The 26,531-nt window shown below is 47.8% G+C and overlaps 1 protein-coding gene across 2 annotated transcripts; it reads left to right on the top strand.

Moving 5' to 3' along the window:
- Window positions 1–2,852: 2,852 nt before the first annotated feature.
- MPP1 (MAGUK p55 scaffold protein 1) lies at window positions 2,853–26,007 on the top strand. Of its 2 annotated transcripts, XM_082376409.1 has the most exons (12): window positions 2,854–3,131; window positions 13,698–13,841; window positions 14,021–14,099; window positions 15,137–15,222; window positions 18,068–18,136; window positions 19,964–20,160; window positions 20,562–20,668; window positions 21,348–21,428; window positions 22,124–22,204; window positions 23,960–24,162; window positions 24,411–24,485; window positions 25,345–26,007. In XM_082376409.1, exons 1-12 carry the CDS (start codon window positions 3,030–3,032, stop codon window positions 25,519–25,521), a joined length of 1,401 nt encoding a protein of 466 aa, XP_082232535.1. In that variant the 5' UTR covers window positions 2,854–3,029; the 3' UTR covers window positions 25,522–26,007. The 2 variants fall into 2 exon arrangements, with proteins under 2 accessions (XP_082232536.1, XP_082232535.1); XM_082376410.1 differs by lacking the exons at window positions 21,348–21,428; window positions 22,124–22,204 and having other exon boundaries at window positions 2,853–3,131.
- Window positions 26,008–26,531: the final 524 nt, after the last annotated feature.

Below are 26,531 nucleotides of genomic sequence, written 5' to 3'. Positions count from 1 at the left end.
TCACTTTGTCACAGCTTACCCTTCCCCCTCCCCATATCCCCAAGTTCATTCTCTAGTAGGTCTCTGTCTTTATTCCCGACCTAGAGTCTGTCATACAGAGTGAAGTAAGTCAGAAAGAGAAAAACAAATACCGTATGCTAACACATATATATGGAATCTAAGAAAAAAAAAAAAAAGGCCATGAAGAACCTAGGGGTAAGAAGTGCTTATTTTAATGTAGTGCGATTTGGCAATCATTTTCCTCTGCGTAAGTGCTTTTCTACCCCAGAGTCATAAAGGATGTCTCCTATATTGTCTTCTAAAAGTTTTATAGTTTTGCCTTTCACCTTTAAGTCCTTCAGCTACTCGGAATAAATTTTTGTATGGTGTGAGGTAAAGTCTAATTTCATTTTTTAAAAACACTGTGAGAAACTATATTTTTCCAGTCATGAACTTTGAACTGAATTTGTGTGCCTCGAGGCAGTTCTAGGAATTGAGAAAAGCAGATAGCTGCAATAAATTCCAAGGAGCAAAGCCTGGTTCTGAGCGCTGAGCACCCTGAGCTGGAACCGGCCGACCAGAAAAAGGCATGGGAATGTCGAAAAAAAGACCGGCTGCATGACCATGCATCCTCTGAGTCAGCCGACTTGCCCTCCCAGTACTTTTCCACCCTGAGCTCTGCCTCGACAAAAACTTTAACTACATTTTGCTCGAGGACTCACTCCCTCTGAAGTTCTCCGACTGCAATAGTTTAGATAGCGTGTTTGCCTTCACCTGTAACCAGTCTCGGTTTCCGTTTTGATCCTATGGATCCCCAGTTGCCCTTACTGCAAGCGTGTCCTTTCCCTACTGCTCTGCAGTGCCTCTTGTCATGTCACCATTTCTCCTCTCTCTTCTGTTCCAATGGTCTATTTGTCTATTTCTGTGCCCATACCATGCTCTCCTAATTAACATAGCTTTGTTATAAGTCTTGCAATCTAGAAGGCAGTTCCCCCACATTGTTCTTCTAGAGTGCTTTGGCAATTCTTGTTCTTTACAAGTCCACACATATTTTAAAATTAGATTATCAAGTTTCAGAAAACCTATCCCAGAAGCGGGATTGCTGGCTCAGGAGGTAGTGTTCAGTTTTATGAGATAATGCAAAACTGTTCTCCTAAATAGTACTGCCAACAGCAGTACTCCCAGCAGAAATATCCAAGAACTCATATGGATTCACATCTTCTCCAACACTTGATATTGTTAGACATTTAAATTTTTGATAATTGAATGAAGGTGCAGTGGTATTTCATTGCGGTCTGATCACTAATGAGGTTGAACATCTGTTCATATGTTTATTGTTCACGTGTGTTTCTCCATCTGTGAAATGTTTATTCGTGTTTTTTACTCATTTATCTGCTGGATTGTTTGTGTTTTCCTTATTAATTTGTAGACCTTTATATATTCATAATAGGAATTCTTCGTCAGTTGTGTGTATTGAAAATATTTTCTGCAAAAGCACAACTGGTCTTTTTTGCTTTTTAGTTTGTCTTTTGATGAGTAAAAGTTCTTAATGCTAAAGTCAAACTGATCAATATTGTTTTATAGTCAATGGTTTGTCTGCATTGTTTAAGAAATCTTTCTCTATCCCGAAGTCTAAAAGTTCTTCACTGCTGTTTTCTGTCAAGAGCTTTAAAGTTGTGTTTTTGACACAGAAGTCCTTAATCCATCTGGAATAGATTTTTTTTCTGCATATAGCATGGAGGAGGGTTCCAGCTTCATCTCTTTCAATATAAATAACCATTTTCCAGCTTTGGTTAATGAAAAGTCCCTCTTTACTTACCTAACATGGCACCTGTATCGTATACACAGTTATACACGTGACTGGGTGCGTTTCTGCATTTTCTAATCTATCTCATTGCTCCATTAATCTATCCCTGCACCGGTATCGCACTGTCTTAATTTCAATAGCTCTCTCTCCTCTCTCTCTCTCTCTCTCTGTGTCTCTGTCTCTGCCTCTGTGTGTGTGTGTGTGTGTGTGTGTGTGTGTGTGTGTGTATCTCAGCCTCCTATAGTTCCTTCAGGGTAATCTTGGGGAAGGGAGCCAGCAATCACGTGAGCTCAGCCTCTTAGCAGAGAAAACTGGGTGATCTGGCTGCAAACTCTTGCCCCTGGATTTTCCCTTCTTGTCTATGAGGTACTGGAAGGTCCAAATAAGATTACATAGAGTAATGAACTGCTTATAATACTGCGAGGTTACTCCCTTGGGGTCAAGGGGCCAGGTGTTTATCAGGTAAAGGTGTGTACAGATCGTGGACAGCCCTGAGCTCTGTAAGCACAGGAAATGTTTGTTTTGTTCAGAAAGTCTGTCGTCCTTTAGGCTGCTGTTTTAACGCCACGAAGGTGTTAGGGTATAAGGAATTCTGCTCTAGGATTCGGAAGGAATGTTGGCTCTCTTCGCTTCCACTGATCCCTCAATTTTTTTGTGGCATTAACAGTAGGAGATGTAGCCTAAGACAAATAACAGCAGCGCAGGAGCCTTAAAAGGCCTTTTCTCAATGTCCTGTGCCCGCATCGGTTTATGGGTGGAGCCTAGAGTCGGAGGGGCGGCCGTCGCAGCCCTCGGATGCTCCCCCGCCATCCCCACGAATTCGGCCCGGGTGTAGGTGGAGCGCTCAACCCGCCCCAGGCCGGGGGTCCTCTGCGGTTTGGGAGCGGTGTGCTTTTTCCTATGACCCCTCTGGGATTCGGCCGCAGGGGCCTCGGCGGGAGCAGCGCCCCCTTCCGGCCCTCAGGGGCGCAGCGCCGGGGGCCCGCGGGGCCCAGGGGGCGGGGGCAGGCGGGGGGCGGGTTCAGGGGCGTGGCGAGGGTGGGGCGTGGGCGGAGCTCCTCCCCCGCGCTCTCGGCGCACAGCCTGCGGGGTGGTGACTGACCAGCCGCGCCGCTTCCCAGTCGCCTTCGCCGCTTCTGCCGCCTCCGCACCGCAGGCCCGGGGCCCTGCCGCTCCAGGCTCCGCCCGGCCCCGCGTCCCCGCGTCCCCGCGTCCCGGCGCCCGGCGTCCCAGGTCTCGCAAGATGACGCTGAAGGCGAGCGAGGGCGAGAGCGGGGGTGCCATGCGCACGGCGCTCTCCGACCTCTACCTGGAGCACTTGCTGCAGAAGCGCAGCCGGCCCGAGGTGAGCTGCCCCGGGGCCCGGCGCGGGATGCGGGCCGGTCCTCGTCGCTAGGCCGCGCCTCCCGCCGCGGTCCCTCCCCGCCCGCCGCCCTGCCCTCGGGGGTCCTGCCCCCGGGGTGGAGGCCGCGGCGGGCGGCGGGGTTCGGGCGGGACTCCGGGCGCGGTGGCTGGTGGCCCCCAGGAGCGCCTCCAGGCGAGAATCGGGAGAGGCCGCGGCCTCGACCGAGAGCTGATTAAGGTCAAGGGAAACTTCTTCGTGGACGGAAGTCAGGGTCACAGAAAGACTGTAAGGAACAGATCCGAGAGTAGGACTGCTTGGTGGTTGTGTCAGCAGAAAGGGTTGTAAAAGCCAACGCTGGCCCCGAAGTGCTCACTCACCATCCCTGTGCATTTAGGCAGGGCCCCTGGTGCTGGGGCACAGATGGGTGGACCCCTGTGTCTGTTTGTGGGCAGACAGTCACCTCACAGGTAATTCTGCCCCCCAGATTCCTATGATGGCCCGTAAATAGCTCATCACCTCGATCCTCAAAGATGCCCAGAGGGAAGGGTTGATCGTTTTCTTGTTACCTCTCATACTTCTGGGTGTGGCGAGGACCCAGCAAGGTAAGGTTGTCGCTCAGGGTCTCTCCCACAAGGGCACGGCCACCAGGATGCTCGCTCACTCACTCATCTGAAGGCTGACGCTGTGTCTCATTGTCAGCCATCAGCCAGCACCGGCCAGCAGCCCTTCCATGTCCCCTGGCCTTCTCACAACGCGGTGGCCAGGTTCCAGGAAAGGATGTCCACGGAGACACACAGACAGAGAGAGAGGGCCAGGCAGAAGCTATCTTGCCTTTGATAACTCAGCCTCAGAACTCACAGTGTGAATCTTTTTCCTAGACTACAAGATCTTCCAGGGCAGGGCTGTTTCACACTCACTTTTTACATTTTAAATGCCTGGTAAGTGGGTCCTCAGAAATGTTTGCTGAATTAATAAGTGACTTCAGAGGTGGACATGCGATTCAGTATAGCCATCCACTTTCACAGATGAGGAAACTGAAGATCCACAAGGTAAAGCAGACTGTAGAGCTGTGGACTCTGGGCTGGGTGGCATCAGCTCAGGTCTCCGCATTCACACCTGTCTGTCATTGCAAATCAGGATGAACCCGTGGGGAAGACGCTGGTTATTCAGCTGACAAGGCAAAATGGGAAGTTATGCGGCAGCATGTACACTAGGAGGGGCTCAGGCTCTAAAACTACTTGGTTTCTCATAAGTTTGGACACATGGGATTTTTTTTTTCTTCCCCACAATCAGCTCACTTGGCTGAGCCTTAACTCACCCCCCCCCAAAAAAAATCCACTTCTCTTTATTAAATTTTCTTTTGGCAACTTTATTGAGGTTTACTTAGCATACATCTAATTCACGAATTTGATTGTGCAGTTCAATGACATTTGACAGATGCATCCCATCATGTGGCCGTCACCGTAATCATAATGTAGAACATTTGTATCACTCCAGAAAGTTCCCCGATGGTCCTTTAGGTTCATTTCCCCCATCCCCGGAAACCTGAGTGTCACCTGTAACTCAGTGCCCAGACCCTGTGTAGACCTGTCTGCTCCTGGTGGGGAGGCTGGAGAAGTTGTGTGCGGTTTTGAAAAGAGGCCCTTTCACTGCCCTCTGAGTAATTAGCAGTTTTTGTGGAGCTGTGAGTTGATCCTGCAAGAGCAGATACAGTCTATTGCTTAGTCAGTTTGCTTGAGTGTATGAAAGGATTTGAAGATGAAACAAGAAAACTTGGTAAAGCACTGAATGAAAAGCATCCAGATCTGCCAAGCTGTGGACACTGGAAGAAGAATGTCCACACGATGAAAGGTGGCCTGACCCCACGAACCTGCTGACTCTTATTTCCTGAGGTTCACCTTCCCTCTGGGGCTCTTAGCAGTCTCTGCTGCCAACCCTGGGCTCTGCGTCCCCCTTGCTGCCCAAGTTCCCTGTGCCTTTGATTTCTCTTCTCTGTAAAATGGACCTGCTGAGAGGGTTGCGGTGATGTTGACCTGACGTAACGCCCGTCCAGCAGCAGTAGCACGTTTTGCTGTCCTAGCAAGAACCAAGACAAGTTGTAAGGAAGTTGTTGGCTTTAAAGGAGTTCATAAACTCATGTTGCCAAAGGCTACATTTAGGGAGATTGCTTTCTATAAAAGCTCTAAAGACTGGAAACCCAAAGTTTCACCTCTGATTATACTCCACATCTGGTATTGAAAAAGTATTGTCAAAATATAATTTTGCAGTAGGTTTGAAGTGTAGCCTGTCTCCCATATTTAAGTATATGTTTCCTTCCTTGGAGAAACATTTTATGAGCTCTCTCTGACCTTGTTCTTTTTTACAATCCCTTAGTGCCCATAAGATTGGTTGTAAAATTCCTACTTTTCTCTTCAGTCCTGTTTGAAGTAGCCCTTCTCCCATGACCTGAAGCAATACGTTGAAAGTCCCTGGAAGTTCACTTGGGCCTGTCCCACATGGGAAATGACCTAAGAAATAAGTCAGGCTCCAGGTGAGTTTCCACTCAGAAGAGCTGTCTGGGGGCTCCTGGGTGGGGAGACGCGGCATCACCTGCTGTGCCTGGGCCAGGATGGTACTGGCAAATAGCGCTCCAGGCAGGGGACATTCAGGGTTGACGGGGGTCTTGAGACACTGCCAAATGTCCCCTGGGGCAAGGGAGATGAAATCAGTTGACATTTCATTGACTGCAGAGATTTTTCTCCCCTAAGCAGTGCGTTGCTCACATCTTTCACTGTTGCTAAAAAAGGAGGGGAAGTGACCCCAGGGGTGGGAAATGGGAAGAAAAGCTCTGAATTAGGGAACCAGAATACAAATTTTGTAACGTGACATTTTCTTTTCTGAGTCTTCACTTTTCCGTTTTTCCTTCCCATAGAGAAATACACATGAGCAAAGTACATACGCAGTTGCCGCTGAAACGGCTCCTGTGTGACCACGACTCCCATCCGCGGAGGCCACCAAGCACGGATCGTGTAGCACTGCGGTGTTTACTGTGGGAAAAATCCGCGTGTCAGTGGACCCGTGCAGCTCAAACCCGTCACGCTCAAGGGTCGACTCTATAGGTTTTTGCCCCAAAGTCACTTGCCAGAAAATTCTGGCTCTGAGGCGCTCGTCTTTCCCCAACTCTTTTCCCCGGCTCTTGTCATTTGTGGGGAAACAGTGCTCGGCTGTTTCTGGTACCTTGCGCCCTCTTGGTTTTCTCATAGTTTTTCTTGTTTTCTTTCCCAAAGTGGAGCCTGACCTCGCCTGCCGTCTGCGGCGATCACTTGCCTTCTTGGCCTGGGCCTTCTAAGTCTCCACGTGGAAACAGTTGGCAAAGAGCCTAACAGTAGGCTGAACAAATGTTTGTTCTTTCCTCCGTTCGCTGTCACCGACTCTTAATCCGACCGTTTGGGTGGGAAAGCCACCCGCTGCCAAGTTTGTTTTTCATCTCTTTTTTAATCCCAACTTCCTTTGAGCCACTGCCTCTGCCCTTTGAACCCGCTGCAGATGTTTCCTCCGAAGGGGGTTTCAGCGCACAGGCGTTGCCACCCCAGCAGTGTGTGTGATTAAAGGCCGAGAGGCTGCAGAGCTGCCCCCATCCTGCTGGGGTGGCGGGGATGAAGGCTGGTCTCAGAGTTGTGAAGTGAAGTCTGCAAAATGCAATCTAGTACCTTTGACCACATTGTTCAGCATCACTTGGTGGTCGCGGGGCTGCTAAGGGCTCAAAAACGGCTCAGCTTTGCAGCGACAAAGTAAACAAACGAAATATTGGTAGCACGTTGGAATGAATGTATTACCAGCTATGGAAACAAGAAAAGTTAGAGCGGTTCAGGGGCAGGACAGGTGCCCGGCACGTGGCCAGTGGATGGATGGACGGATGGGACAGGGGACAGACTGCAGTCTAAGTTGTCAACCTGGACAAGTTAGTTACCCTGAGTGGCAGGCGGGTAACTTTCCCATTTCTTCAAAGCTGGGTCTGGGCCAGCTGAACTCTGTGGACGTGTCCTGCCCTTGGTGTGGTCTCAGCCCCACGGCTGGGGTCAATGAAGCACCTTGGCTCCGTGTGCGTCTGTCGGTCTGTCTAGCCCTGCTCCTGGGACTGTCTGCGGCGCGGGGTGCGGGGGGCTGGTTGAGGGCGTTTCCTGCACGTCGGGCGCCGTGGAGGAGAGGCCGGCCCCCTCTTGCTGAGCCGTCAGGGAAGCCTCACTGTTGCTAGTTGGTTCTTTGGTCGCCACGTCGGAGGGTTCCGTTTATCTTATCATTTGCAGCTTCTGGGTGAGCGTGATAGCGGCTCTGAGTCATCCCGAAGGGGGACGCCTTGATGAATAAGCACTTTTAAAAGACCAGCCTTTCAGGTAGGAAGTCTTGAACTTTCCTGGGTGCTGAGTCCTTAATTTAAAGGCTGATGTGTTAAAAGCAATCTGTGTCACGGAGCCGAATGAGAAGGCGATGAGCGGAGGGCGCCGCTTTATCTGCCTGTTCCAGGCACACAATCACGTAGGCGTCGGCCCCTTGCAAAGGTCACTTTGTCTTCCATGGACTGAGACTTTCGAACCTGTCATTGTAGACGGGCCCAGCGCTTCTCGAAACACAGGTGAATCATCATAAATGGTTTACTGATGGCACTTTACAGCACATGATAAAATAATCTGATCTATGTTTTCAGATTTTATGGCCACCAGTACCTGCTTTGGGTACTGACACAGGTACATGGTAGATGCTGATAAATCCATGGGATTAATTTCTGGGTTTGGTTTTCAGCTTTCTCAGCCCCACAACTACTAGTGAAAAAAGATTTGTAAGTCAGGATCAAGGAAAGTCCTAAGTTTTATTTCATGCTTTGAGGCCAGAAATTTGAGATTTGAGCTCTTTGTCTATTCACAGCAGTCATTCAGTCAGCAATCCTTGAATTCCTCATTCTATACATTCAGTCTCTTAACACATGCACATGGTAAAAATATACAAATAGTACAGATGCTTAATTTGAGAGAAAGAATTCTTCCTTCCAACTTGACGCTGCTTTTCCTCCAGTTTTCTTGAGTCTACTTAGAGAGCTGTTTGATCTCATTCTCTTCAAATGGGTCTGTGGCAATAGCTACCTAGCTTTGAAGAGTTTTAACCACATGGTTCCAGGTCGCCATGGGCAATGCTTTGAGGAACTATTTGGTCACTGTGTGTTGTGGCCTCTTACTTACGCATCCAGAGTCTGGAAACTGATCCTGTACCCTGCAGATGTCTCAAGGATTGGTTGTTGCCTCTCTGCCCGTTCTTTGGTACTGTGCTCTCTTAGTTATAGCTCTTCGGTTGCAAACAAGTGCGACTCGCCAGCCATTTTGCTAGTTCTTTTATGCAATAACTTCACCTCTGTCTACTACAAGCTCAAAAATAGTACCCCGTCAAAACCATGGACTTGACATTGGTATGACGTGTGAGTGTAGTTCTGTGCCATTTTGTCGCATGTCTGCATATATGTAACCACCACCACAATCAAGATATGGAACTGTTCCATCAGCACAGAGACCTCTCTGGTGCCACCCCTCTGTAGTCACCTCTCCCCGTGTCCCCTTGGCAACCACTAATCTGTTCTCCTCCTCTATAATTTTGTCATCTCTAGAATGTTATATAACTGGAATCATATTGTATGCAATTTTTTATTGCTGGGAAGCGTCCCGAGGTATGGATAGACCACAGTCTGTTGAACTGCTCACCTATTATAGGCTGTTCTCCTTGTCTCCAGGTTTGAGTTACTACGAATAAAGCTGTTCTGAACCTTCATGTACACGTTTTGCACAAACTTTTGTCTTGTGCCATTGCCAGGTTGTAAAGTAGTCAGTTAGTTTTTTAAGAAAGTTCCCAACTCTCTTCCCGAATGGCTGTAACATTTTACATTCCCACCAGCCGTGGATGAGAGATCCAGTTTCCTTTGCATCCTCACCAGCATTTAGTCTTGTCACCAATTTTTATCTTAGCTATTCTGATAGGTGTGTAGTGGTATTTCTTTATGGTTTTAATCTGCATTTCTCCCTGATAACTAATGACATTGAACATCTTTTCATGTCCTCATTTGCCATCCTTCCTTACATATCCTCTTTAGTGAAATATCTGTTCATGTCTTTTGCCCGTTTTCTAATTAGATTGTTTTTATTGTTGCATATGGAGCATTCTTTTCGTACTCTGGATGTTAGAATTTTTCGTTGGATGTGGGGTTTGTGAATGTTTTCTCTCAGTCCACATGATGATGTTTTTCATCATCTTCACACAGGCTGTCACAGGGGTCAAGTTTTTCATTTTTAAGAGGTCCAATTTATCAGTTTTTCCTTTTATGGATCCCGCTGTTGGTGCCAAGTATAAGAACTCTTTGTCTAGCCCTAAACCCTGATGACTGTCTTCTATGTTTTTCTCTAAAAAGTTTTGTAGTTTTACATTTTACATTTAAGTCCATGATCCATTTTAAAGGTCTAGTTCAATGTTTCTTTTTTTTGCCTATGGGTGTCCAATTGCTGCAGCATCATTTGTTGAAAAGACTACCCTTCCTCCGTTGAATTGCCTTTGCACCTTGTCAAAATCAACTGGACGTATCTGTGTGGGTCTATTTCTGGGCTCTCTCTTCTGTTCCATTGATCTTTGTGTCTGTCCCTCTACCAGACCACACCCTCTTGATTATTCGTAACCATATAAATCTTGAAACCATGTAGACTGATTCCTTCTACTGTCTTCCTTTTCAAAATTGTCTTAGCTGTTCAAGGGCCTGTGCCTTTACATCACGTACATTACACGTCGTCCAGAGGTACTTTTTTCATGTAACCTGCAGGGATCGGGTGAGTGAAGCCACTTGTGTGTAAGAAATAACATCCCAGATGCAGGAGGATCCACAGCTCGTGCTTAGCTTTCCTCCCAGGGCGCAGTGGGGAGTGAGCTAGAGAGCGTGTGCCCATCTGCAGGGGGGCAGGTTCCGCAGGGACAGGTCTTCTGATTGTTACTAAACGAAACAAAACAAAGCAGACCTTTAAATTCTGCATTCATTCCTTCGTCAGCTTTCCCTCTCACTGTAGTCACAGGATCGGTAGCCCTTCCCTTCATCTCTTTTCTGTCATGTGTGTGTGGACCTTAGTGTTGTTTCGTGATTTGCTGTAGGTAGATCGTAAAAAGGGAAAGTTAGTAAAGGATTTTGTGTTATTATGACCGGTTGCTGACCCAACAGCTTTGTTTCACTTCTTGCTGACCCCGCTTCTCCCTGATCTTGTTCGGGATGGCAAGATGCCCAACTCAGTTCTTATTTTCTCAGCCCCTTGTGCAGCCTGGGATGGCCACGCTGTGTTCTGCAGTTCTGGCTGATGAGACATGAGCAGATGTCCATTGGGGAAGTTCTGGGACAGATGCCACTGGCCTGGCCCTTCTTCCTTCTTCCTGCCTTGAAAGTGGAGCTGTAGGTTGGATGGGCAGCTTTTCAGGAGATGTTTTCTCAGAAGTCCGAGCTCCAGCCCATTGTGCCCCGGCCAATTCCTCCTATGTGCACGTTCCAGGCTCAGCTGTCTTCTGGAAAAATTTTTGAAATCTCTCATCCCTGATGACTTCCTGTTTTTTGTCTGTGGGTTTCTATTTACCCTCCCCCGTTTGGTCTCATTTAAACAGGGTCCAGGCTACACGCAAGTACTTAGGCTGCCAACTTGAACCTAAATCACAATCACTTAGGAAAATTCTATCTTGCCAGAATAGAAAGCATTGTACTTTGTAGGGCTTTAGGAATAATAGGCTTTCATTTGCCTGTTTAGAAATTAATTTGAAATGAAACGAATACAATTTACTTCTCACCTCCTTCTCTAGTCACCCAGTTCCTCTCTGTTGTTCATGTCTCTTTCCAGAGGGAGATGATGCGTTTACAAGCAAATATGAAGATATTCTTATCTTTCACTGTTTATGCTGATGATAACATACCTTTCCTCACTCTTTTTTTCTTTTCCACTTAATATGTCTTCCAGATTAACCTCTGACCCTCCTTTTCAGGGCTACATGGTGTCTGTGTGCCAGGATGCCCCCGCACAGATGCAGTGGTAACTGTATTAATGGCTTATCTACTGTAGACGACCTTGAAGTTCTGTGTGGTTCTGGGCTCCCAGGTCTCATAAGTCACTTTTCTAAATATAGCCCTTTGTTAGACAATTCTGCTTTAATAGCAGTGCCGTGTAACTCAATGTCATGTGCGGTTTTTGAAGTTCTAGTTGTTACACAAGGCAGTTTCTCTTTGTCAGTATTTCCCTCATTCCGTAGACAGACAGATAGGTCTAGCTGTTCCCACCTGGGGATATTCCCGTTTCTCCTTTGCCGCCAAGTGGCAGACGAGGTGTCCTGCTCACGGCTCCACCCGTTGGGAAGATCTTCCCTCCCCACGGTCTCTGAGGGGCGCCCCCAGCCACAATCCATTTTCAGCTCGGTCCTTACCTAAACCAAGGTCGGGCTTCTTCCTTCTCCATATTGTTTTTGATTGACTGTTGTATCAGGAGAAGGAGCGTTTCAAGGAGATTTATTCATATTGTGCAGCAGCCATTTATTCTCGTTGGCGTGTGGTCTCAGAGTGACACTGTTCTTAAAAGCCCAAACCTGGAAGCACCCCGAAGTCCATCCACAGTAGGGCACCACACGAGGGTTCCAGTTTCCTGCTCCGTGGCCTTTTCACTGTCTGAGTGTCATTCCCTTCCAATGTTTTATCTGAAAATTTTCAATCTCACTGAAAAGGTGTAACAATTTTATAGTAACTTCCATTAGCCATACCTCCTAGATTCTACCATTAACATTTTGCCATGTCTGCTTTATCACATATCTATCCAAAAACCATCCATTCACCTTTTTTTTTTGGTTTTGCACTTCACTCCTAAAAGCTTCAGCATGCATATCATCGGCTAGGGTTCAGTATTTCTTTATGGTTCTTTTTTTAATTTTGTGGTTAAATTTACATACAGTGAAATGCACTGGATGAGTTTTAACAAATGCATACACCTGTGCACCCCAACCCTGGTCACAGTTTGGACCATCACCACTCCAGAAGGTCTGTCATGCCCTTACCCAGCCTACCCCTTCCCATCCTATCAGAGGCAACCACTGTCTTAAATTTCTATTACTGTAGTTTTGCTTGTTCTAAAACCTCATGAATGGTCTCCTCCTGCAGGTGGACTTTTCAGCTATAGTTAATAAAGCTGCTGTGAACTTCTGTGTGCAAGCCTTTCTGTGGGTGAACACCTAGGAGTGCGGTTGCCAGGGCATAGGGTCAACGTATGCTTAACTTGATATAAGAAATTGCCACACTCTTTTCCTCGGGGCTGCGCCGTTTAGCGTTCCCACCGGCGATGTCTGGGCGTTTCCGACATCTGTCCTTTTCGTTGTAGGCTCCCTCGCGGCTGCGGAGTGGTATCACGGTGATGCTGGCTCTTCATAGGCCTTCTTTTTCTTATAGGAAAGCACTTTGGTTCTCCAAAGGCTTTTTTTTTTAAATTATTTATTTATTTAACTTATTTATGACTGTGTTTGGTCTTCGTTTCTGTGTGAGGGCTTTCTCCAGTTGCGGCAAGCGGGGGCCACTCTTCATCGCGGTGCGCGGGCCTCTCACTATCGCGGCCTCTCTTGTTGCGGAGCACAGGCTCCAGACGCGCAGGCTCAGTAGTTGTGGCTCACGGGCCCAGTTGCTCCGCGGCATGTGGGATCTTCCCAGACCAGGGCTCGAACCCGTGTCCCCTGCATCGGCAGGCAGATTCTCAACCACTGCACCACCAGGGAAGCCCTCATAGGCCTTCTTTAGTGAACAGTCTGCCAGACGTTTTGTCCATCTTTTCATTGCTCATCATCCTGTTATTGAGTGAGAAGAATTCTTTACATGTTCTGGGTATAAGTCTTTGTACTCTCAGGCTGAGAGTGTTGCTGAGAAGTTTTTAGTTTTGATGAGATCAGTTGTGTGCTTTTTGATTATTGCTCTCTGTGTCTACTAAACCTTTGCCTGTCTCAGTGGAGTTTCTCCACAAACAGATATTCTTAACTTTAAAGTATTTGTGGTTTTAGTTTTCGTTTTTTTACAGTTTTCTGCCTCCTCCCAGGTTTTGAAGATGTATTGTGCTTTCTTCTCAAAGCTTGGTTGTTTTACCTTTCACGTTTGGAACTGGTTCTGTATATAAAGTGATGTGGGGACCAATGTGCCCTTTGCCTGTGCGGAGTTGACCCAACACCATGGATTACAAAATCCATCCCCCTGTCTGCCCTCCTGCCAAGGCCACGGGCCTTAAATTACTTCAGATTTATACTAAAGACGTCTTTCTAGAGTGTAATCCGTCCAGCTTTGCTGTCTTCATGGTTGGGGTCAAGGGGTCACAGTTGATGTGTCATCTCGGGCTGATGGCAGGGGTAGCCACTTGGATAAATAACGCTTCACATCAAGTCTAATGCAACTGGCCACCAGCTTTAGGAGATAAGCGTTGGTTTGCTGAGCCTTTGGGGTTTTAGACGCGCAGCAGCGACCCGACGGCTGCTTGCTTCATACATTTCTCTGCTGTTTTGATCCGACAGACTGTGTCACCCCAGCTGAGCGCCGTGACGGAGGACATGTACACCAACGGGCCCGCCGCCCCAGGGAGCCCCGCCCGGGCCCAGGGCCAGGAGGCTCGGAAGGTGCGGCTCATCCAGTTCGAGAAGGTCACCGAGGAGCCCATGGTAATCCCTCTTCCTCACCACCCCGGGCCCCTCATGGCAGGCTTCTTGCCCCTTCCAGTTGACGACACCTCGTGTGCAGACAGAAAATATTTCTCCCAAGAAGTTGCCTTAAGTTGTCTTAAAGATCAACTCAGAAAGAGCTTGCGGTTAAGCTTGCTGTGCCCTTGTCTGTCTTCCAGGGAATCACGCTGAAGCTGAATGAGAAGCAGTCCTGCACTGTGGCCAGAATCCTCCACGGCGGCATGATTCACAGACAAGGTACAGGCGTGTTTCGTTCAGGGATTCGTCCTTTACTCCCTGTTCAGGGCTGAGGGGCACGAAGCTTATAGCGTTCAAAACAGGGAGCATTTGTGTGTGTGCCAAGAGATTTTTTGTACCGTAATGACTGGCTCTTTAGAATGATGAATCGCCCGGTGCCACTGTCGCTCCCTCTGAGCATTCTTATACACTTATTTATGCCAATACTTTTGCAGTTAGTTAACATTTGAGCAACTACTATATGCAAACCCTTGCATTAGACTGTGAACACATAGCAGTGTAGAAAACAGACCATCTCTACCTCCTGAGGCTACCAGTTAAACTGAGAAAATAGGGAATTCCCTGGCGGTCCAGTGGTTAGGACTCGGCACTTTCACTGCCGAGGGTGCGGGTTCCATCCCTGGTCGGGGACCTAAGATCCCACAAGCCACGTGGCATGGCCAAAAATAAAAGAAAAAGAAGAAAAGAAAAAAAATAAACTCAGAAAATAGATACTAACAAATAATTACAAATAACTGTTGTATCTCCATGTGAAGCTGCCGTCAATTTGCAGATGCGTCATTTAGTAGAAGTGCTTTTCTGTGTATCAAGGGTAGCACAAGTATTGATACCCATTCTTCACATAGAATCTAAACAGTGATTAGCTTTACCACTTGGTAGCATTTGGAGGTCTTAGCTAAACAACAGAGAAACATCGAGCTTTCTTGTCCCTTGGAGTGTGTACAGCTGTGTCATAGCCCCTTGACATCAGGGGGACTCTAGTTCCAGGACACTTTCAGGACCAAGCGCTTTTATTTTGCAGTTGGAGTCCTGAGGTCAAGGAGGATGACACGGTCTTAAACCGTCGAGTGCTTGTCTCGCTAGGTCCCTGAAGGCCATGAACAGAACATTCCCGCCTCTCATGGTTGAATGGTTTCAACCCTGTGTGTTCTACACAGTCTATCGTACAACATGCTCTAGATCCTGGTTTCTTTTCTGTGGCGTTTTGACTTCTGTTGACACCTCTTTTGTCTGAACGTTTGTTCTTTTGTTGGTAGGCTCCCTTCACGTCGGAGATGAGATCCTAGAAATCAATGGCACGAACGTGACTAATCACTCAGTAGATCAGCTGCAGAAGGCAATGGTGGGTATTCACTATGCCCTTGTCTTCGTGAAGCATCAATCCACATTGGTGTCTGTGTACCTCATTTTTCTGTGAAAGTGTTTATACCTCATTGAAGGGCCTCTTACCACTGCTAATCTTTATTCTGTGCAAGAAATGACAGCTCTCTGTCTTCATTTAGTAAACTTCTAAAACAAGGCAAAAGACCCAGAGTGTCTGTCTAGAAAGAGCATTGGACTGCAATGGCAGCTCTGAATCCTGCTCTCCTTTATTCCAGCCCTGTGATTTGGAGCAGGTGAATTCACTTCTCTAGGTCATCTGTAAAATGAAGATGGTAGTAATTGCTGTTCTTATGTCATAGATTTGTTACAGAGAACAACTGGGCTATAATAGGTCCACCCCTGCCCACAGCAGAGACCCTTCCTGTAACCAGAGCAGGAAAAAACACATGGGGTAGTTGGGTGTAATTGGTCACGGCCGGCAGGAAGCACCCCTCAGGCACTCAGCAAGGAGATGCCAGGGTACCAGCCAGGGAATGAAGCAGAAAATAGCAACTTAGGGAGAAGTTTAATTTGAACCAGAGCTGAGGAAACTGAACCTTAGAGAACTCTGAAGCATGGCTGTTTAAGGATAGACCTCACTTCTGACCAAGATTAAGTAACAGGGACCAGATTTACCCTGCTTCTTGAAATGACTCACATCCTAAACATTCATGTACCTGATGACAGAGGATTCAAAATACTTGAAGCGAACACTGGCAGGGCTGCCACATTCTGCAGGACAGACTGTGTACCCTGCCACATGACAAGCCTCAGCAGGTTTAAAGGACTCAAAATGCACTGTCCACCCACAATGAAATGAAATTAGACATCAAAAACAGAAAGATACCTGGAAATCCCTAAATATTTGGAAGTTAACACACTTCTAAAGAAGTCACAGGCCATAGGAGAAATCACAAGGCAAATTAGAAACTGTCTTTAAATGAATAGAAATGAAAGCACAGTGTATCAGATTTTGCGGAATGTCACTGAACTCGGACCAAGGTGGAAACGCCTGGTTTATAAAACGAGAAAGGTTTCGGTCAACAGCCTCAGCTTCTACCCACAGAAACTAGAAGAAGGAGAAAAAATGAAACCCAAAGCAAGCAGAAGAAAAGAAACAAACAACCAGAAATAGAACGGACAGGACCTTGGCAAATGAATGTGGAGGGTGAAGGGGTTTGTAAAATATAACTCTGAAGTAGGCATAACCCACCTATGAGAAACTCTATAGGACCAACGACCCAGTTCCTTCCACAAAGAAAAGAGTAGAAAAGAAAACACTGCAGGGAGAACAGGTAGATGAAAATTCGACTCTTACAAGACATATCCACCAAACAGCAAACATATCCAGCAAACAGGTAGATGAAAATTCGACTCTTACAAGACATATCCACCAAACAGCAAACATATCCAGCAAACAGACATATCCAGCAAACAGTGTCAGACCACGTGCCCCAGACCCTTCATTCAGCGTCTTCCCACCCTCTGGAGCGGGCCACCTGTTTCCCACCGGGACACTGGCTGGATCGTTTCATGGTCACCAACACGAGGAGCAGTTTGGCCTAATGGTTGCTTCTCAATAGAACGTGATGCACGTGTTTTCTCTGAGCCGATGGCACAGCTGTATCCCTTCGTCTTGCATAAAAACCGTTTCAAGTATGTGAACATTCCACATTTGTGCTTCTTTTTGATTTATGTAAATAAAATCAACTATGTAAAAGGTAATTTGTGTCGTGGCACAAGTTACCGTGAACAAGGAATACTTGTTGTGCATATAATAGGTAGACAGTTAACAACTCTAATATTTAAAGTGCTTCTAAACTTTGTATAAAAAGACAAATAACTGGGGAGTTCCCTGGCTGTCCAGTGGTTAGGACTCTGGGCTTTCAGAAGACAAACAACCAAATAGACAACTGGGCAAAAGATATAAGAAGAAAAAGCATATGGCCAATGAGCTCTCGAAAAGTGCTCAATTTTGGTTATGGTAGTAAAATTACAAAATAAAGCAACCATGAAATAATTTCCACCCATCAGATTGGCAGAAATTTAAAACGAACGTTAACATGTAATTGTGGCAAGAATTTCGGGGGAAAGGGAATCTCATATACTCCTGGTGAGAGTGGAATTTTTATAGTTTTTTAGAAAAGTAATTTGAGGATAGCTATAAAATTGTTTTTATCCTTTGACTCTGCATTTCCATCATGGGGTTCTATTCTGTATAAATCAAATGCAAATATATAAGGACACGCGTTAAAGGGTGTCTACTGCAGCAGATTGTAATAAAAAAATAACTGGCAAGAGTGGACACGCCCAGTAATGGGGATGCGGCAGAGCCATGAGACAGAGTGAGCGAGGTCTTCATGTATCAACCTGGAAGCAAGTCATAGAGTAATGCATATAGTATAACCCCATTTTTGTTAAAAACAAACAGCAAAAATACACATGTATGAATATGTGTGTAAATATTTAGACACATGACTGGCCCTTTATTGGTGTGGAGAAACGCGTGGATCTTTGTGTGCCAGGGTTCATTTTAAGTACTTCTGGGGACCTCTTGGGGGTCGACTGCGAGGAGGAGGGAAAACCATTAGCCTTTGTTCGTTATTCTTTGTACGTCCCCATGTTGTTATGCTGGTTTATGGGGCACATGACAGTTCTGTCTTGGAGGAAGCATTGTGCTACAAGATTTCAAAGTGTACAGTAAAGATGGCTATTGGGGAAAAAAAATGCCCAGGACTTTGGGAGGGGAAAAATGACTTAATGAAACCCCCAGTCACCCCGGTTCGTTTTACATGACAATTTTATTTCACCTTTCTTTTTAATAGAAAGAAACCAAAGGAATGATCTCATTAAAAGTTATTCCCAACCAGCAAAATCGGCTTCCTGCACTGCAGGTAGGTGGCGCCATTTTCTCTCTTGTGATGATGGCAGGATTCAGGCCCAGTGTGTATTCTTTGAATTTGATTGAAATGATGTGATTGTAGATATCTCAACAAGCATAGCTGCCTGGTACTCTCTGAACCAAACTAACATGTGTTACAAACTGGCAGGCGTTTCCCTGACCACGGGCGTGACTGGCCCTTTGCAGCTCATTGGGGCTGCAGGGCCCTGACAGATAAATGTGGAAGAAGGAAGATTTAAAATAAATAACTCTGAAGTTTCTGTCACAGGTCACTTATCGTATGATGGTATAATCTTCTTTTAAAAAAAACTTGTTTTAAATGGAAGGTTTGGTGTGTATGGGCACATACGCAATAAAGGACACAAATCATAAGTGTAAAACTAGATGAATTTTCACAAACTGAACACACCCACGTGACCAGCACCGTAAGAGTCCCCGTGCCCATTTCCCGTCCCGCCAACCCTGACTTCTAACTCCAGAGACGAGTTTTGCCCCTTTTTGAAATCTGTGTAAATTGACTCATGCAGTATGAATCGTGTAGTGTCTCATTTTGTTCACTCGGTATGAAGTCTGTGCTGTAGCAACAGATGATTCCTTCTTATTCATTTGTTGTATGACTGTGCTCTGGAGGGCCTTCTGTGATTCCAGCTTTTTAGTTCTGACAAAAATTAGTGCTGCCGTGAACCTCTTTTTTTTTTTTTTAATAAATTTATTTATTTATTTATTTATTTATTTATTTATGGCTGTGTTGGGTCTTCGTTTCTGCACGAGGGCTTCCCCTAGTTGCGGCGAGCGGGGGCTACTCTTCATCGCGGTGCGCGGGCCTCTTACTATCGCGGCCTCTCTTGTTGCGGAGCACAGGCTCCAGATGCGCAGGCTCAGTAGTTGTGGCTCACGGGCCCAGTTGCTCCGCGGCATGTGGGATCCTCCCAGACCAGGGCTCGAACCCGTGTCCCCTGCATTGGCAGGCAGATTCTCAACCACTGTGCCACCAGGGAAGCCCCGTGAACCTCTTTGTACCTGAGTTTCGGTGCATTTCTGATGAGTTGTAGGCTGTGTTCATCTTTCATGATGTTGCCAAACTACTTTCCAAGGTAGTCGTACAATTCTCCATTCGCAGCTGCAAGTTCCAGCTCTTTCACATCCTCACTAGTACTTAGAATTACCTGGGTTTTTTTTCCTTCATTTTGGCCGTTGTGATGGTGGTGCTACATTGTGCTCTCTACTGGGAAATGGTGTCTTCTCTAGTTTGTTAATCAGCCTTAATTTCATGAATCTTCAAAGAACCAGTGTTGCCTTTCTTGATCCTTTCAACTCTATTTTGTGTTTCACTGGTTTCTGCTCTTTATTATTTCTTTATTTCTTTGGGTTGGATTTTTACCCCTAATCTTCCTAGCAGAGGAAACTGGTATTAAATTCTGATATAGCTTCTTCCAGTCTTTTTTGTTTCTGTGTATAAAGAAATACTCTTTTAAAATTTCAAGCATACTAGGTATTGGTTTTATTTAATGATATTCTCATTTAATGTTATATCAGCAGCATTTTCCAAGGACATTAAATATTCTTCTACAAATTGATTTTTATAGTTGCTTGGTAATATATTCTGTAGATGGCCATATTTAATTGATTGATTCCCCATTCTTGGAAAATCAGATTGTTTCTAATATTTCGCTCTGATAGATAATGCTATCTATGGTGAGCACGTGTATCCACGTATCGTAACTGACAAGCTTCTGTGTAGAAGTAGATCGTGGGGTCAGGACTTCGGGCACGTTCACAAGGAAACAAGTGCATTTCAGATAGTAGCCTTCTTTTTCAGATGTTCATGAGAGCACAGTTTGACTATGATCCCAAAAAGGACAACCTGATCCCTTGCAAGGAGGCGGGGCTGAAGTTCGTCACCGGGGACATCATCCAGATCATCAACAAGGATGACAGCAACTGGTGGCAGGGACGGGTGGAAGGCTCCTCCCGGGAGTCGGCGGGCCTCATCCCCTCCCCCGAGCTGCAGGAGTGGTGAGCTGCCAATGGACGGGGACCCATGCCCACCACGGCTGCTCAGCTTCCGAGATCTGTCATCCTGTGTGCAGTTTCTGTTTGTCAACCGGGCCAACCTTCCGGTTTTCCTGGAAGAATGGGCAGGGGGGCAGCGATGCCTTGATGAGCCTGACTGGCTCTTCCTTCATCCGTGGATCTGTGTTGCCACAAATGCTCTCCCTAAGCTTCAGGTCCCTAAGCCCGCGTTGGGACTGCAGCCCCCTCTTTCTCTGCCGGAGGAGGACGGGGTCCGGGATGACACAAAGGGCAGGAGGCAGATGGGTCTGGGGGTTTTGTGTAGAAGGGACGGCACAGGCGAATGACCCCGGGGCTTTTACACCAAGAAGCCACCCACGTCCTCGGTCATCTCTTCCCTCCAGGCGAGTGGCGAGCGGGGCTCAGTCTGCTCCGAGTGAGGCTCCGAGCTGCAGTCCCTTCGGGAAGAAGAAAAAGTACAAAGACAAGTACCTGGCCAAGCACAGCGCAAGTACGCTTCCCAGCCTCCCCGCTGCCCGGCACATCGTTCTCACCCCCAGGGGGCCAACCCGACAGCCTTCCAGACCTTTCCCAGTACATCAGTGCCATCAGTATGGCCAACTGCAGGGTCTGAGCAGCCCCAGACAGTGGCCTGTTTTCCTTAGAACTAATTCAGACTTTGTCCCTTAGCTGCCACGGTTGGAAATATATGAACATTATAAATGGGTTTGAGCGGATTGTAGATAGCAAGTAAAGAATAATCTACGATTGAGCTACTATTTGTTGAATGCCTCCTTCCTGCCGGGAGCAAAGCACAGGGCCTGAAAGCTGTGTCAGGAACCTCCAATGAGGCAGATGTGGCCAGAGCACCGCTGGTGGCAGAGAGGAAGGGACAGCAGCGCGAGCCGGAGATAAGGGGAGATGACGGGCGCGTCGGGTAACGAACTGTGGAGAAGAAGTGGAGAGGGTGGGGGCCAAAAGATTAGAGAAAATTCGAGTCCAGAGAACTGACCAACAGCCGTGCTGAGTTTAGATGGTGTGGGGGTTGGGAAAACCGAAAAATAGACCCCAAGGAAGGGCATCCACGATCCAGGTTGTCCCTGATGGTGTCCGAGCCGGTATAGCCGGTCGCAGCCTTCGCTGTGTGCCCAGCTCTGGCGTGAACACGGCTTGCTTTTCTTTGTCTCTAGTTTTTGATCAGTTGGATGTTGTTTCTTACGAGGAAGTCGTTCGGCTCCCTGCGTTCAAGAGGAAGACCCTGGTGCTCATCGGTATCTTCTCATTGCTTTGCCACTTAGAGTACATTTCTACATTTCTGTTCTTATTTCCCTGCCTGCAGTACGTAACCTCCCTCACTCCCTCTCTCAAAAAAAAACAAGGGCAGTGAGGAAGAAGAGGAAACAAGAAGGCAGGTGTCTTGGGTCCTCCATGTGGAGCAGATATAAGGAGTTTTCTGAGTCCTTACCAGGACTCCCCTGGGTTCACGTTACAACAGAGGGTAAACCTCACATGGTTTTCAGCAGCTAACTCTTTTAGGTTGTCTGTCCGTCTGGCGGCAGTAGGGGTGCTCCAGGCCTATGCTTCCGGGTCCTCCCCATCTTTAGAGTGAAAACATGAGTTGGTTAGAGGACCTGTATGAGGGTTCTGTTTAAATTTCCAGTACAAGTCAGTTCCATTCATTTTGGAGAGTCCAGTAAGACAGATATACTTCAAAAATAAACAGAAAATGCCATGTGGTAGCGGGCTCCCCTGTGGAAATGACAGTTGTCTTCGGAATCCTAGCTGGGACCCCAGGGCCTGGAGACCCCGATCCTCCTGACCCCAGCCCAGAAGCCACACAACTCGCTTTGACCTGTGGCTCATCTTGGGGTCTGAGAGATGCAAACCCCTATCCCATTCCTCTTCCTAGCCCCACCTTTGTGTCTGGGGAAAGAAATGGAAGCCGTTATCTCCTCTGTCTGTGCAGGAGCCAGCGGGGTGGGCCGCAGCCACATCAAGAGCGCCCTGCTCAGCCAGAGCCCGGACAAGTTCGCGTACCCCGCCCCGCGTGAGTAGCTCGGGGGCCTCAAGGACACGATACCGTAGTCATCTGTCTTTTCCTTTGTGATTTTTTTTTTTCTTCAGCTGCACCACGCAGCTTGCAAGGTCTTAGTTCCCTGCCCAGGGATGGCACCCAGGCCCCAGCAGTGAGAGCGCTGAGTCCTAACCACCGGACCGCCAGGGAAGTCCCTCCTTTGTGATTTTTTTTTTTTAGTTTTTTTTGGCTGTGTTGGGCCTTCGTTTTTGTGCGAGGGCTTTCTCTAGTTGCGGCAAGTGGGGGCCACTCTTCATCGCGGTGCGCGGGCCTCTCAGTATCGCGGCCTCTCCTGTTGCAGAGCACAGGCTCCAGACACACAGGCTCAGTAGTTGTGGCTCACGGGCCCAGTTGCTCCGCGGCATGTGGACCTTCCCAGACCAGGGCTCGAACCCGTGTCCCCTGCATCGGCAGGCAGACTCTCAACCACTGCGCCATCAGGGAAGCCCCTTTGTGATTTTTTTAAAAAAATGTTTGATTATAAAAAGAAAAGCCAATTTGGAAAGATACAAATTTGTGCCCATAGTTGCTCCCACTAAAAAAGTAGCTGTGCTGTTTGTCTACATAAGAGAAGCAGCGGTCAACATTTTTATACTGCTTTAAAAGATTAAACAAATAATATGTTATTAAAAACTTATGTTACTTTTTTTCATTTTAATTTATATTATAAACACTTTCTCATATGCCTAAATCACTCTGAGAGCTCTCTTCCGGTCCATTGAGTGGCTAAGGAAATTACAGGACAGCCACCAATTTTCATGAAACGTTTTCTCAAAGTAGCGCTCAGTAAGGCCCACGTAACCCTGGCAGCTGTTGTAGGAGAGTCGGGCCAGCAGTCAGGCGGACGCTTAGATCAGTTCCATTCCCAGGAGCGAATCTGTGTAGAAAACTGGATTCTAAACCTGTTATTAGTATTTTTTTATTCCTTGCTTCTCCGTTTTGCCTTTGAGGACAGAGTGACACACTGGGGTCAGAAAGCAGAAGGCCTTAGAGGTAGAAATAACCACGACAGTTCCGTCATTCAGTAAGTTAGAATGAGAAGTGAGTTAGAAAGGGTAAGAGGTGAGGATAACTCAGGTCAAAGAAGAGTCATCGTTTTATAAGATGGAAAGAAAGACGCGCGGCAGTTGTGGATTGAGGAGAAGGCGCCCATTGAGACAGACCAGAGGATGACGCAGGAGACCAGGGGGTCGCGTCTCAAGCTACAGCATCTGTAGCACGTTTTACTCAGAGGACCACTTACATGAGTAATCGTAAACGTTGTGACTTAAGGACATTCCAGCATTTAACAGTGTGAGTTTAAAGCAAACCAAAATACTCTTCTTTCCAAACAACGAAAAGGAGACTTTCAGTGTACTTCCCAGAAATCCTGACTGTAGCCTGGAGATGTGTTTCTAAAATATTTTCAGCTGTCATTTCTTCATTTCTGAGCTTCCGTGTCCCTGGGGTTGGTGTTTGAGAGATGCGCCTTCATAAAGGGAGGAGGATGGTACGAACTTTCTACGTTTGGCTCTGGCTCTTGACAGTTAGGTGTGTTCTGGGCGGATGGGGGACTTCCTGGTCCGCTTCGTTTCCCAGAGTCAGCCCCTCGGGGTCCTGTGTGAGACACCCCTCCGGTAAACTCCCTGCACTAAACGCAGCTGGGGTGGCGGTGGCGACGCCAGCGTCCGAGCCCTCGGGAGCCAAGGAGGCCCTGAGTTGCTCAGGGATTTGGGTTCTCGTGCACAGATACGACACGGCCGGCCAAGAAGAGTGAAGAAGACGGGAAGGAGTACCACTTCATCTCCACAGAGGAGATGACGCGGAGCATCTCTGCCAACGAGTTCTTGGAGTTTGGCAGCTACCAGGGCAACATGTTTGGCACCAAATTTGAAACAGTGCACCAGATTCACAAGCAGGACAAGATCGCCATCCTTGACATTGAGCCCCAGGTGGGTAGGCATGGAAGGCAGGAGTGGATGGGGAAAGGGTGCTGAAGAGCACAGCTCATGGGACCCTCGAGCAAGCGCAGATCTGCGCCACGAGCTTTCACCGGGATCACCTGGAGGAAGAAGAGCAGGACCAGACATGCTGGAGACAGTGCGGGGGTTGGCGAGGCCCGAAGATGCTGATCGCAGAGGTCCGTCATGACAGCTAACTCCTTTTCTTCCCCTCTCTTCTTCCTCCACTCCTTTTGCAGACCCTGAAGATTGTTCGGACGGCAGAACTTTCACCCTTCATTGTGTTCATCGCACCCACTGACCAGGGCACTCAGGTGGGACTGAAGGGTCTGTGCTGGGGGGGCGGGGCCGCTCTCCAGGCCCGCGAGGACCGGGCGTCGGTCCGGATCGTTGGCCAGAGCGCCGGCAGAGCTCAGCTTCCCGACCCTAAACCTAACCCTGCCTGCTGCCGTCCCCTTCCCGCCCGGCCAGGGGCCAGAGCACGTGTGCCTGGCCCATCCGTTCAGCAGACAGTTGTTAATGCACTAGCCAGGCCATTGTTCCAGAAGAGCAGAGCCTGACACTGGTGCGACATGGGCTTAAGAGGGGCATCTGGGGGCAGGGCAGGCACTGTGAAGAACAGAGGCGGCCCTGGGCCCACGTGGTGCGTGCTGTGTGGGGAGGGGCAGGAAGGCCAGGACCGTGTTGAAAAGCCTCCTCGCTCCCCAGAGCCGAGCTGCCCCAAACCCACCCTGCAAGCGCTTTGCTTTGCACTGAACGTGTGCGTGGGGACCTCCCTGGGTCTTTCTCAGTAGCTGTGTGGTCTCCCATCGTGTGGATATAGCAGAGACTCATTTAGTTTCCTCATTGCCTCCTTGATGGCTATTTAGGTTTAAAACTTATTATAAATAATACGACAATCGATGGCCCTGTGCATACAGCGTTCGACACGTGCAAATATATCTGTAGGAAAGATTCCAGGCAGGGTTGTGTTGGGAATGTGGAGAGAGGTCGTCCCTGTGCCAGGAGCATGTTATGCAGTTTCATCTTCAGTGAATCTGCTAGAGGGGAAACACAATCTCACTGTACTTGTATGTTTTACTGGAATCGGTGGTGCTGGGGTGCAGACGGGTGGATCCCTGCTCCACCCGTGGCGCCCTCTCTCCCCCTCCCTCCCTCTTTCTGTCTCCACAGACAGAAGCCCTGCAGCAGCTGCAGAAGGACTCCGAGGCCATCCGCAGCCAGTATGCTCACTACTTTGACCTCTCACTGGTCAATAACAGCGTCGATGAAACCCTTAAGAAACTGCAAGAAGCCTTTGACCGGGCTTGCAGTTCTCCGCAGTGGGTGCCTGTCTCCTGGGTTTACTAAGCTTGCAGAACAGGGGGAACGACTATGGGCCCCTGTCGAGCCTTAGGAACTCCATTCCCCTTGCTTTAAGACAAACAGGATCGCCCCAGCTAGCTCTCTGTCAGCTTCCAGCTCTCTGCAACTATCCTCATGACCAGCTTGTTCAGGTTTCTGAAGGGCTGGGCTCTGACTTCCCTGATAGATGGGGCCCCATGGATCAGGATTTCCAAAGGGTCTCTGGAAATTGGGGTCCGGAAGTACTGTCCAAACGCAGCTGCTGATCAAAGATGGTCCACATGGGGAGGAAAAGCAATGGACCCTGTCCCTCTGAAGCCTGCACGCCTTTACCTTCAATCACACTGGGCATTTCATTTGTTTTTGCTTTGAAGAAAGCATTTTTAACTGCAACTTTCTAAACTGCCAAAATGAAACAGCTGTGCAATAGGATGAGGTCTGCTCTAGCGAAACCCTCAAAAGCAATAAAAGTGTTGCTGTGTTAAAATAAAATGCCAACGACCTTGTACCTTTTAACTCTCTGGGTTTCCACCTGTGCCCCACGCCTCTGGGAGCAGCTGCTGGAGGATGGTACCAACACCAGACGCCTCTGCTGGGTTCACAAGTCTCCCTCAGGCTTGTGACGACCTTAAGCCTAGAGGTCAGTCAGGCTAAAAGCCTACGTGCACGTGGCTGGTGTCTGTGTGCTGGGCCGGGCATGTGCATGTGAACACATACGTGTGTGTAACATATAAAAACACTTCGGGAGCAAAGGTGTAAGGGGCCCGTCCGGTTTCTGCTCCAGTGGGCAGAGTGCTCCGAAGTCCTTTGCTTCCACTTGCATTGGCCTTGGTTTTGACATGCCTACTAGATCTATCTTTCCTCCTAATAACCACTCCTTTTAGCTTTCTCTTCTATTCTCAACATGGTTTTCAGAGCACCCAGACTTGCGGCCCAGATTTAAACTAATGTGTCCAGAACGAAATACTCTGCTCCCTTGTTCACACAGCTGAGAGTCACATTAGCCCCAAAGAACT

The sequence above is a fragment of the Balaenoptera borealis genome (genome assembly GCF_965194805.1).
Source record: "Balaenoptera borealis genome assembly, chromosome: X".
NCBI classification, from domain to species: Eukaryota; Metazoa; Chordata; class Mammalia; order Artiodactyla; family Balaenopteridae; genus Balaenoptera; species Balaenoptera borealis.
Note: the sequence above shows the minus strand (reverse complement) of the source record. Positions and strands in the feature narration are given on the sequence as shown.

Bases quoted from the DNA above. Each gene is read 5' to 3' on its own strand.
- MPP1 (XM_082376409.1), top strand. From the start codon at position 3,030: ATGACGCTGAAGGCGAGCGAGGGCGAGAGCGGGGGTGCCATGCGCACG. The intron at 14,100-15,136 runs GTACAGGCGTGT...TTTTGTTGGTAG, and splicing joins CGGCATGATTCACAGACAAG to GCTCCCTTCACGTCGGAGAT. The intron at 20,161-20,561 runs GTGAGCTGCCAA...TCTTCCCTCCAG, and splicing joins TCCCCCGAGCTGCAGGAGTG to GCGAGTGGCGAGCGGGGCTC.